This window comes from Schistocerca cancellata, chromosome 7 (genome assembly GCF_023864275.1).
Source record: "Schistocerca cancellata isolate TAMUIC-IGC-003103 chromosome 7, iqSchCanc2.1, whole genome shotgun sequence".
NCBI classification, from domain to species: Eukaryota; Metazoa; Arthropoda; class Insecta; order Orthoptera; family Acrididae; genus Schistocerca; species Schistocerca cancellata.
The window spans coordinates 359,719,495-359,732,962 of record NC_064632.1 but is presented as its reverse complement, the minus strand read 5'-3'; the positions used below and the strand labels follow the sequence as shown (position 1 = coordinate 359,732,962).

Below are 13,468 nucleotides of genomic sequence, written 5' to 3'. Positions count from 1 at the left end.
TCTGGCAGAATGTAAATAATTTAGGAATAAAGGTAAAAGCTCATGAAACTGTGAAATCATTGAGTTGCTGAAGGATTGGTTGTGTGGACAAAAGAAGCAGGAAGTGGGAGTGATGATTGGGGAAAGGTGGCCGATGGCTCTTGCTGTAGCCAAAAGCAGAGAAGACCAGCCAGTGGTTTAACTTGCTGCTGAGCACATGGATTTCAATGGCTGTTTCATAATCTATGGCATCCGGATTCTTCCCTCCAGCAGCAACTTTTCTGAACTACATACTTGGTAATTATCCTTGGAAATTCCTTTGCTTTCATAATCCTCCTGACCTATTATTGTATTGCATGACCACAGATAAAACAACTATACTATTTACATCTGAGGAATTTTGTTTCCAGGACAGTAACTAAAAGTCATAGATATTACAAAATGGTGAATATGGAAACACAGTATTTTATACCAACTTCACATGGAAAGCTCGCTGAGAATATGTAAAATGAACTTACATCATTTTTCCATTACTCTTTATCTATCTTTCAGTACCACTGAAATGATTCTAAAATATGTCAATCTCTTGAAATTAGCTCTGGATGTACTCTAAAGTTTTACATAGCCTTAACTGGTCATGTTGATACTAAACTGTGTGGCTTTAATGTGGCCTTTATGTAATGTTGGCATGACTGATTTTTACATAATTTTTTTTGTTTGGACACATGTGTTGGCTTAGGAATGTCATTCGTTTTGTTTTTTTCCAGTGGTAACCCCCCATTTCCCATTGGTGGTCCATTAGTTAGTTGTCTTCAAATGGTTATGATTAAATTTTGAATTTATGTTCATTTTGTCAGTAGTATTAAATCTATGATGTTATGGTTGCCATATTGGCTAAGGTTATATGGTTGTGTCCACCTTCTCGATATCATCAAGGGTCAAAGCCGATGACAATATCGGAAGTTTTGGTATTTCCAAAATTAAGTTTTTGAACATAGGGTATACACTTCCCATTTTTCTGTTGATTTCTACCTTTGCCATCTGTTAGAGCTCTGCAAGCACGTGGTCCGTACATGCCTGCAGCGTGTGACAAAGAGAACGAGCACATTTTGCAAATGTCGTCGGAAGTTGCCAAAGATGACCGCTGTTGCCACTGAGTGACTGAACACTTATCAACAGCCACAAGGATGTTCACAGCCATGCATATATCACAAGCTTGCACTCACTCGCACATAGGCTACAAATTTGCATTGTGCACATGCGCAACGTGCTTCCTTTACCAACAGAGTTAGGCCAAATTTATTTAAAAGATGCATAATGAATACAGATAAAAATTGTTATTCATTATTCGTGAATAACATACAAAAATACTTAACTGGAACATTATTCACTCACATGATTTAAAACATCTATCCATCATTTGTGAATAAAAAGCATTATGAATAATAGATAAATCTGAAAGCCCATGACATTTATTCCTCCATTTATTTGACATTTATTAAACAAACATATGTTTTGTTGCTTTGAAATTAGTTCTTACGACAACCCCCTTCTCAAAGACGTTGTCAGAAAGTTTATTAAACTTTCGAAGATTTGCCATAATGACACTGTAAAGAAAAAAGAATATTGATGATTTCAGTCAAATAGAAATATTAAAAAAGGTAGGTAGATTTTTCTCTTTAGCAAAAGTGATAAAAAGCAGATTTCAGAGAACTTGACAGCTCAACACAAAAGTTTTGTCTCAAGTACAGATAGTGTTGAGGATCAGTGGACAAAGTTCAAAACCATCGTACAATATGCATTAGATGAGTATGTGCCAACAAGACCGTAAGAGATGGAAAAGAGCCACCGTGGTACAACAACCAACTTAGAAAACTGCTGCGGAAGTAAAGGGAACTTCACAGCAAACATAACCATAGCCAAAGCCTTGCAGACAAACAAAAACTATGCGAAGCGAAATGTACTGTGAGGAGGGCTATGTGAGAGGCGTTCAATGAATTTGAAAGTAAAGTTCTATGTACTGACTTGGCAGAAAATCCTAAGAAATTTTGGTCTTATGTCAAAGCGGTAGGTGGATCAAAACAAAATGTCCAGACACTCTGTGACCAAAATAGTACTGAAACAGAGGATGACAGACTAAAGGCCGAAATACTAAATGTCTTTTTACACAGCTGTTTCACAGAGGAAGACTGCACTGTAGTTCCTTCTCTAGATTGTCGCACAGATGACAAAATGGTAGATATCGAAATATATAACAGAGGGATAGAAAAAAAATTAAAATCGCTCAAAAGAGGAAAGGCTGCTGGACCTGATGGGATACCAGTTTGATTTTACACAGAGTATGTGCAGCGGTGTACCGTAGGTCTCTAGAAGAGCGTAGTATTGGAAAAGGGCAAATGTCATCCCCATTTTCAAGAAGGGACGTCAAACAGATGTGCAGAACTATAGACCTATATCTCTAACGTCGATCAGTTATAGAATTTTGGAACACGTATTATGTTCGAGTATAATGACTTTTCTGGAGACTAGAAATCTACTCTGTAGGAATCAGCATGGGTTTCGAGAAAGACGATCATGTGAAACCCAGCTCACGCTATTCGTCCACAAGACTCAAGGGCCATAGACATGGGTTCCCAGGTAGATGCCGTGTTTCTTGACTTTCGCAAGGCGTTTGATACAGTTCCCCACAGTCGTTTAATGAACAAAGTAAGAGCATATGGATTGTGTGATTGGATTGAAGAGTTCCTAGATAACGAACACAGCATGTCATTCTCAATGGAGAGAAGTCTTCCGAAGTAAGAGTGATTTCAGGTGTGCCGCAGGGGAGTGTCGTAGGACCGTTGCTATTCACAATATACATAAATGACCTCGAGGATAGCATCGGAAGTTCACCAAGGCATTTTGCGGATGATGCTGTGGTATATCGAGAGGTTGTAACAACGGAAAATTGTACTGAAATGCAGGAGGATCTGCAACGAATTGATGCATGGTGCAGGGAATGGCAATTCAATCTCAATGTAGACAAGTGTAATGTGCTGTGAATACATAGAAAGAAATATCCTTTATCATTTAGCTACAATATAGCAGGCCAGCAACTGGAAGCAGTTAATTCCATAAATTATCTGGGAGTAGGCATTAGGAGTGATTTAAAATGGAATGATCATATAAATTTGATCGTCGGTAAAGCAGATGGCAGACAGATTCATTGGAAGAAACCTAAGGAAATGCAATCCGAAAACAAAGGAAGTGGGTTACAGTACACTTGTTCGCCCACTGCTTGAATATTGCTCACCAGTGTGGGATCCGTACCAGATAGGATTGATAGAAGAGATAGAGAATATCCAACGGAGAGCAGTGCGCTTCATTACAGGATCATTTAGTAATTGCAAAAGCGTTACGGAGATGACAGATAAACTCCAGTGGAAGACTCTGGAGGAGAGATGCTCAGTAGCTCGGTACAGGCTTTTGTTGAAATTTCGAGAACATACCTTCACCGACGAGTCAATCAGTACATTGCTCCCTCCTACGTATACCTCGCGAAGAGACCATGAGGATAAAATCAGAGAGATTAGAGCCCACACAGAGGCATACCAACAATCTTTCTTTCCACGAACAATATGAGACTGGAATAGAAGGGAGAACCGATAGAGGTACTCAAAGTAACCTCCACCACAAACTGTCAGGTGGCTTGCGGAGTATGGATGTGGATGTAGACATAGATTCATGTGTTATCTCTCCTGAAATCATCTTTATTTCAGTATCACAATCAAAAGACTTTCAAATTATAATCTTCTTTGGCAAAAATTGAGAAATAGTTAATTCTGCTCTAGTCACTGAAATTAACAAGAAATTAGTTGAGAGCAATACTTTCACCCTCAAGGCAGATAAAGAGAACACTTTGGTTGTTATCAACCGAGACACATACATTAGTTAAGTACACAACTTCTTTTCTGCGAATGGTATTGTAAAGTTAAATAATGATCCACGTAACAAATTTAAAGCCTTAATCAGAAAAGCAGTAAAGAAGTGTGATTTTATTTTTTCTGAAAAAGATGTAAAACACATCTTTGTTATTAACCCACGCATGCCTACCTTACATGCTCAATCTAAGATCAATGGAAATGGCATGTTGATTCATCCCACTGTTAATTATATAAAACAGCCCTACCTAAAATTCAGAAAAAAATTATATCACTACTTAAGGAACACTGTTTTCGAAGTAACGTATACCGCTGAAAGTTCACTTGAACTATCAGCCAAAATTAAAAACCATCTCCATCTGCTAATGATAAATTTGTATCCTTTGATTAAGTAAATTTATCTACAAAGATCCCCATTCAAGACACTACTGAAAGCATTGAAGAGAATCTTCTTGAACTGAAGAAGATCAATGTACAAGAAATTAATGATATCCTTAGCTCATTACAGCTGATACTCTCCTGTAACTATTTCAAGTTCAATGACGAAATTTTTTCACAACAAGGGGGCATTACCATGGGCAGTTTTATAGCAAATACACTTGCTGTCTCTTTTAACTGTCACGAAAGTCAATCCTTTAAGAAATTCCCCACCACAGCTAATAAAATTGAATATTATAGTACAGGTGTATGACACATTAGTGTTATTTAGAGAATCACTCAGTTACACTGACATAATGTTAGCACAATTCAGTAGTATGCACATTGACATTCATTTCACCATGGAGTTAGAAAAGTAACAAGCTATTAACTTTTTAGATCTGACTATAAGGAATGACAATGGCGTTCATAGTTTTGGCATCTATCATAAGCCCACTTGCTCAGATGATCTCATCCACAATAATTCCTGCCACCCAAGAACCCATAAGAACGCATTTTTCGATTCTATGATTCACAAGTTAATCAGTCTGCCCCTAGAACAAAACGAAATTATCAAGGAACTAGCAATCCTTAGATATACAGCACTGAATAACAGTTTCCCTGGACAAACCATTGATAGAGTGTTTGCTGCAAAATTACTGAACCACAATACTACTGATGAGAACATATTGCAGAAAGAGGAAGAAGCTAAAACTAAATATTTATCCCTACCATACAGCAGATCTATTTCTGAAAGAATAGGTTTCATAACACCAAAGTAAGAATAAGTTTCCATACTGACAACACATTAGGCCTGAGCATCATAGTATACAACACTTACACACAGTCTGGTGCATATAAGATCAACTGTGGAAAATGCAATAACTTTTATATAGAACAAACTCTAGAAGTTCTAACATTTGTTTTAGAGAACATAGTAACAGCAGTGATAATTTTTAATCATTTTTATGAACCATATTTGGGCAACTAATCCCAAGTCAGATAACACTGAAAACTCTAAAAGGAAGACAGCTTTATTATGTAGAAGACATCAAATTTTAAAGGGCATTTTGAGACCAGTCAGAATACGTTTTGAATGAACAGTCTGGCCTTAGAAATATAAAATTTCTGGACTGCTTCAAGAACTTCTTAAAATGTAGAGTTTTTTAATATGATTGACTTTATCCATGTTAATTCTGGCAAATATTCTAGACCATGCTATGCTCATTACTAATAATCATCTTTCCTATATTTATGTATTACTTGCACCTGTTTTACATATCTGGACCACTATTTTCATCTATATCTGAGATTTTACACCCTCTTCTGTACTAGTATTCCTAGGCATTGTTTTATTTCAACTTTGTGGTCACTTCATCTTTTTACCTACTTTTAATCTATATTCTCGCTGTCTCATTTGCGGATTCCGTTTTTATTTAATAAATATTTCTGTCATTTTTCTTTTATCTGAGCACACATTTCACAAACCAAATGATATCAATCCCATATACTAGCATCTTTGCACTCCATAGCTCATACTCTTTGTATGTTTACACCTTTGCCGATTTCATGATCTATTTACCACACTTGCTACATGAAATTTAAACTGAAGTGTTTATATCATTATTTCACCAGCTTCCTAACATGTATGGTATACGGATGAGCAGAGAAATACACACCACTACACGCAACTGTTCTTACACAGCATGGCAGAGGTTTATATTATTGAGTGGTTTCCAGCAATCCACAGAAGTAGCTTTGAAATTATCACTTTCAATGGTTGTCAGTTTCATAATTATGTGCAATATATTTGATGACTCATTTTCTCAGAAAGCTTGAAAATAACCAAGATTCAAAACTGCAATCACAATAAAGAATGGTGTAATTATTTCATTTTCAAAAAATTTATAAAGTCTGTGGACCCTATTATTGTCAAACGTCCAAGTATTTTTGTGTTACATTCTTACTCTATAAAGCAAGTAAAGTTGCACTCAACTCGAAGGTTGGTTTGAACACTGCAGTGTTTTACTAGGCACGGTGGTGTGCCCTTAACACCCCCCCCCCCCCCCCCCCCCACTTCTGAAACACAACTTACACAGCAAGTTAGAAGCACACCTACAGTTCAACACACACTCCAAACACGGTGTAACAAGTAACAGACGAAAGTCATAGAACAAACAGATGAGACCTAAAACCTTTGGCTTTGTAGTCTGAGACTTAACCCAATGAGGCATCGAGGCAAATGTATGTCCAATCCATTAATAAGTTACGTATTACATGGAAATCACATTGAGCCAAGTAATCAAACAGTAGGTATAGAGTTCAGTACAAGAAGTAAAAAAAGAAAACACAGTGATATCCTACTTAATTCATTATGTAAGTTACAAATAATTTATTTGCAGATAAATTTGTCTGAATGCCCTATTTACTCGAATAATTATCCAGATAGAAACTACTTTAATAATGGCCATGTATGCTTATCACTCCTTCCTCTTTCCGCTCATAGCAGTTAATATTATCAACTGTAACAAGTCCCAGTAGTTCATCTGCTCGATTTATGCAACAATAGCCTACAGTGTACCTCAACTGAAGTTTGTCTTTTTTTTTTATTATTATACACGAAGTTGGCGATTATAATCTGTTGTCGTCCACCTCAACATAAATCTTTTTCATTTGTTCTGTATAAAATTTGTCTCAATGTCAGACCAGTTTTAGCAGCAGACTGAATGCATGCATTATCACATCACTTTTTCTTTCACGGAAATTTACAGTTACACAACTAAATCAATGGTCTTTCACAATATTCAGTATTCAATCATTACTTTAATTTTCATTATACATGTTCATACTAAATTGCTCTGGTAATACTTGGTGAAATTCAGGCATGCACAACATACACTTTCTCTATGGAAATTTGGAAAAAAAGAGAGCTAAAAATAAATAATAATTCTAAATGCATTCAACTGTTCACAGTGCCCATTTTTCCGCTGCATGTTCACGAAGCAGTATAGAGTCTGCATCTTCTTAGCTGTGTGGCAGGGATACTCGGGAAGAGTGCGCCGCATGGTACTGAATGCTGAAATTGCCAGCTGTGTGCTTCAGCAATGTGCAAATGTTGGGCATCTAGCGCTGCTCATGCGATTCTGCCACACAGATGCAGTGCTCCAGTGTGTTGTAAATCATTGTGTTATTCATGGCTTGTACTACGAGTATAAATTTAAATAAAACTTTTGGAACTCCTATTTTGATTAGGACAATGTACCATATTTACCTGAGTGTAAGATTATTTTCACTTCCATACTAACGTGCAAATGTTACAATGTCTCTTTCTTCCAAACACACCACCTGCCAACCACACTCTCATTGGCTGCGTAGAACCAACTGACACACCCACTTTCACTCCTTTCATACGTCACGGCAAGCATTAACAACATTGCAGCAAGAAACTTTTACCATCTCCTGCTGAAATGAATACTATTGTTGGGTGAGAACAAAGTCTTTTGCAATGGTACTGTTGTACAGAACATTCTGGAACTTCTTGCTGCGTCAATTCAGGGTAAAACGTCAAGCTTTCGACGATTTGTACCATCGTCTTCGTCACGAGCAACTGAATGTCAAAACTGCTGCTGTGGTGGCCTTATATAGCCCAAGGACGGCTTCTGATTGGTTGGCTGACACATCATGCTGTCGGAGATGGTGTCAACGTCTTCACTGGAGGTGCCACCAGTCCTGCCGTAGTGTAAACATTGCAACGAATATCTCTGGCCATTCTCTGCACTGGGAGCTCACTTTCATGCACCACTATGATTATATCTGACGTCACAGTTGAAGATTTTTCTCACACTTTCTTATTTCTACAGCCTTTTTAATTATAAAGTTCCAGTATGTGGAAGTCCGGGATGAAATTTTTGTTTTGTCAATAGTATCTTATGTTTGTTTGTGAGACTGTGCAACTGCAGATTTCTCCAATTCCCAATTTATAATATGCCATTGATGTTCTGCACAGTGTTCGGAAATTGATGGGCTGACCACTGTAACTGCTTCCGCACTCAGATGGAATGTTATAAATCCCTGGAGTCATGAAGCCGAGACTGTCCTTAACAAGGCATAGCATCTGCTTTACCTTCTTGGGAGGTCAGAAAAGAAATCTCGTACCTCATTTTCCCACAGTTCTGCCCATTTTGCTGGATGTAGTGCCGCAAAACTGAATGTTCAACGTTTTCACATTTCCTTCCATTGGAGAATGCTGACCTGATATCACAGGACCCATAGCCGATCTTAAGGAATGCGCTTCAGATGATTAATTTTCGAATCCAAGTGGTCCTTCTCACAAATGGTTTTTGGTCTGTGTACCACTGTACATACACCTGCTCTCTTCCTAACTGGGTGATGAAAACTCTGGGCACTAAGATATTCAGTGTGCATCAGCTTGCGGTACAATTAGTGGCCAAGACATCCATCCGACTTCTGCTCTACCAGAACATCTAAAAATGGCAGCCTTTCCCTGTTTCTCTGTCTCAATGCTGAACTGGATGTTTGCGTGCATCCTGCTCATAGGCTCCTGAAAGTGCTCAAAAGCTTCTACACTGTGTGGCCAGACCACAAAAGTGTCATGTTGATGACACTGTGGACAAAGGAGAGCCAAAATGTAATGCACATTCCTCAAAATGCTGGGAACAACAGAAAATCAATAAAAAATTATAATAAATTACCTGAACCACACTATTACTGACGCCACTACCCAGTACCTAAGAAAGATTTCTTTGCTTCAGGATTTCCACTAATCATATTAACTATGGTTACCCAAAAGTTTCTCTAATCTTAAATCAGAATGTGGGAAAAAACATCTGATAATTACAATACTTCAGATAACAAGCTGAAAAAAAATGGCTCCTTTTTTATTTTCACCACAACGCCTAAATGCTACCCTTTTCAAGGCGACTTCAGCTCATAAGATTTCCATAGTACCTGTGCACAACAGCTAGCTTATGGTATCTACGGGTGGCCACTTTCATCTTTTACTTATGAGCACCACATCAAAGAAGTAACATCCTTGTTAATTTTTATTTGATAAAAATAGTTAACTGGCAAGTTGTGTCTGTAGCCAAGATTTGGCATTTTCATTTTATGTTAATTTAAGAGCGGAAAAAAGAAAATTGTAACACACTTTGACACAGCATATCGTGTCACCACATTGCCAGAAAAAAGCGAATATGACTGTTTTAAAAGAAAGAGCACTGATGAGTTATGAATTTAGTATGATCTACAGCAAGCTCAATAACAAAAGAAAACTTAGCAAACAAATTATGAGTGCTGTTACCGAGTTCTGTTCTCTGATAACATAGTAATTAAAAAAAATTATTACTAACTAAAAATTCATCCCGAATGAAGTACTTGGCCCGAATAACTTCTGGATCTTCCCCTGGTTCTGCCATTGCATCCGTAGGGGTAGGGTACTGTGCGAAGTCAGCGAAGTATTCTTCCAGCTTAGATTTCCCGGCTTTGATCTTCTCTGCCAGTAGGTCCTGCTTATTCAGGAACAGGATCACAGATATTGTCCGTAACCACCTGCATCAACGAAAGCAAAATTACTTTGTGAATTCCAAAATGTGTCATTTTATGTAGCAGTTCCATATGTCAAATATGTCACAATGAGTTATATCTTGTTCCTTACATAGTTAGTGGTTTAAGACATACACTGACTGTTACACTGGAACCACACTTATATTTGTGCAATCTGAGATTTTACATGTGTACAAGCTAGAACAGATATTTAATATCCGTATGAACAGATTTAAATATTTCAGGAAAAATCATAATATGACCAAAAGCACAAACAACTGTGTGTCTTTTGAAGCAGTGTCATTCTAATAAGTGGCAACCATAACTTCCTTTTTTTAAAAAAATAATTCTTACCTTTTGCCTAGCATTTCATGCACTGGACACTTGTAACAAGCAAAATGTGCTAGACACCCTATCTTTTATGACTTGTGTTCTTGCAACTCTGGTATTTAAAATTTGCTTTTGAATGTCGCAGAAGCACATGCAACAGTCTACAAGACTAGATTCCTTGTGGAAGAACAACATTACACATGATTTGAGCATGTTTGTGAGGTGAGATTTCTTATTCCTTTGCAGGAAGTGTCAAGACTTAATGGTATAATTCTTTGTCAAAGAGTTATTTTCAGGTGTACCTCGCACTCCAGCAAAGGCATTTAATTTGTCATAAATAATCACAATATAACTTTTAAGAAGGTCACACACAGAAATCAATTATCTCTTTCCCCAAACTGAAACCTTATTCCAAATACTCTCATCATAACCAATATTTGCTCTCAATTTTAGAACTAAAATTTGTTCTACAGAAAGCCAATGGTAAGTGGAGTTATCAAAATAAGGTAACAAGACTTCCATAAAATACCTGATATGCCTACATCTTAACCTTATATTTGGCATCTTACAGGAATGCAGAAAAAACTGTGTCCAACATACTGAGGATGATTGTTGTTGTATTTGTTGTCATCATTATTAGTACTACGGGAACTGCAGACAAGAATTTGCGTATTAACAACCAATTACAATGATTATTTTTACAGCCTATGTCTAGTAAGAATATGGCTGGGTGAATACAATTGTCAGTGGTGGTAGAGCTCTCATTACTGCAGGCAGACAATTTCTGAATCAAAGCAGGCTCTTTGGCATCTAAGAGGCAGGAGCTCTAAGCCTGCTTGGGCATGCATTTGTTTGTGTCTTCTGTGTTATCTCATTCCCAAAGATACATGATAAAATTCTGAAGAGTAAATGTACATTTGGTGTGTGGGGTTTTTCCCCCAAAGAAGCTAACATGTTGCACCACATGCAGTGTTAGTCACTCAATTGAATTGCCAATAACCAATGCCACATTAGATTGGTTCATTGTTAATTAACTTTTCCCTTGATTACATTAAATTCATACCTTTAATCCAAACTATACAACTTTTTATTTCATTTCATTTTTTATGTGGGTAAGATTTGAAAGTGCATCTATCCTTGCAGGAGAATAAACAGCATTTGCAAAATTTTTCCATCTCTGTCAGTGTTAAAGATGCTTGTTTAGTCTGCTTCATCACTGCAGCATATTAGTGCTAGGTTAGCTAAGACTAAGTAATTCTGAAGTAAACTTTTGGGGCAAACCGCTAGACCGATTTCATCCAAACTTGGTACACGTATCACTTACTGTCTGGAAAGAATCGTCTTCCAGATAAGAACCGCCTATCTATCAAAAGGGTAACAGTGGAGGTGAAAAAGAAGTGTAGTCCATGACACGCAAATACCCAGACACTATTAACCCATTATTTGAGGATAAGAGCATGCAACAAACTTTACATGTAAGTTCAAAGTTTTACGAAACTTTTCCTTCCTCACACACTTGCATAATGATGAAATGAAAAAAGTTTATTGCTAACAACATTTTCGCATCAGGCACAACATTTTGATTTATTACTTCTTTATTACACACTTTGCAGATGGGTTCATATATGCCACTGAAAGTACCTGTATAAGTACACCACTGTACGAGACATAGTTCAGGATATATGGTGGCATAAACACTGAGTTGCATGAAAAACTACTGCGGCAGCAAGCATGATGTTTAAATTTATTATTGCTGGACCCCTGAACCCATTATGATCAAATTTGGTGAGGAAATAGCTTCAAACCTGAGGAAGAACATAGGCCACTTTAGTAAGTGCTTAAAGATATTTATTAATTTGGAGAATAATACATGAATTAGGGAGAAATATTTACTCTTTGAAAAAGCTATTTACTTTTTAACTCTTGAAATGTATTATATTTCTGAAAATGCAGATGGACAGGGGGGGTAGGCTATGGGTATTCAGCTAGTAATAAATAAACTCAGTGTTAATGTTTAGTTTTCAATGTTTGATTCGTAGCTTGGTGTTTCACATTATGTCGTCCACTTTTTACCTTCAAGTCTTGCATTTCATTAAAATGATCTGACTACCTTATGACAAAGTAATATAAAAAAGTAACAACGCACTATATCAACAAAGACTTAGACCATGCTAAAAATGGGAAGAAGTGTAAGTAAGGATGAAAGAGAGTTGAGGAAGGCTTGTTAAACTGAAATAAATGCTGCAAAGCACAGCTAGCATGGAGCTACATAAAACATAGCACTAACGTAGCAAGTAATGGTGCATGGAGGCTATGGCAATGAAAGATTTGGTTTGGATATAGCACCACAAGCATGTTGGTATTTCTGCACCAAAGTCAGATTATGATAACATCTGGAGCATCTATTCAGTATTTAGACAGAACATGTTGGTTAAAATTATTTAGAAAGACATTATACATTCGAAGGGAACAGGATGAATGAGACTTATCAGTGATGGAAGCCTGCCACAGCATGTTTATGATGATTATTCATAGCAACAGATAAGAAACTTTAAAAGCAGGTCTGCAAGAAAGATGTAGCAAAAGTTTTCTTGTGTCCTCGAAGTCTTTTGTGGCAGCATGATCTTTATCTTCTTGGTTTTCAAGCCCTGTCAGTTCCAATAAAATCCTCGAGCTTTCGATGGCTAGCTCCGCCATCAACATCAGGAGTAAAACTACTTACTGCCAGGACTGGCACTATTTCCCGTTTATATACCTATGATTATGGCTGCTGGCAACAATTTGAGAAGACTGAAACAATGTGTGTGTGTGTGTGTGTGTGTGTGTGTGTGTGTAAGGAGAGTTAGATAACCCATAGTAGCTCGGCCCACCATGGGACCAAGTGATGTCAGGTAGTGCGGGTGCTGGCGCCACATTTGAAACTGCTGCTTCCGCCTCCCTACAAGCATTAAGCAACCGCCGTTGCTTCCTTTCAACATCCAAAGTCTGCCCACACACCCTATTTAGTGTGTAGCCCTAGTCTCTGTTGAAATGATTGCTGTTCAGTCTAATCTTAGCCACTTCTTTTGTAACTGAGTCCCAATATGTTGACTCATGAGCCAAGACTCTCGTGTTCTCAAACTGTATTTTGTGTCCATTTTTGAGCTAATGCTTAGCTATAGCTTACTTGTGGAGCTCCCTTTGCTTAATATATCTCTTGTGCTTGGTGCAACACTCCGCAACTGTACAAATTGTCTTGCCTACATAGTTGCTGCCGCACT

The 13,468-nt window shown here is 37.4% G+C and overlaps 1 protein-coding gene across 1 annotated transcript in view; it reads right to left on the bottom strand.

Annotated features, from left to right (window-relative positions):
• LOC126092548 (guanine nucleotide-binding protein G(s) subunit alpha) overlaps nt 1-13,468 on the bottom strand; it is a 409,638-nt gene that overhangs the window by 25,367 nt on the left and 370,803 nt on the right. The window contains exon 10 of the mRNA XM_049908206.1: nt 9,686-9,884. Within this exon, the coding sequence (XP_049764163.1) occupies nt 9,686-9,884 (199 nt within the window). The remainder of the gene's footprint in view (nt 1-9,685; nt 9,885-13,468) is intronic.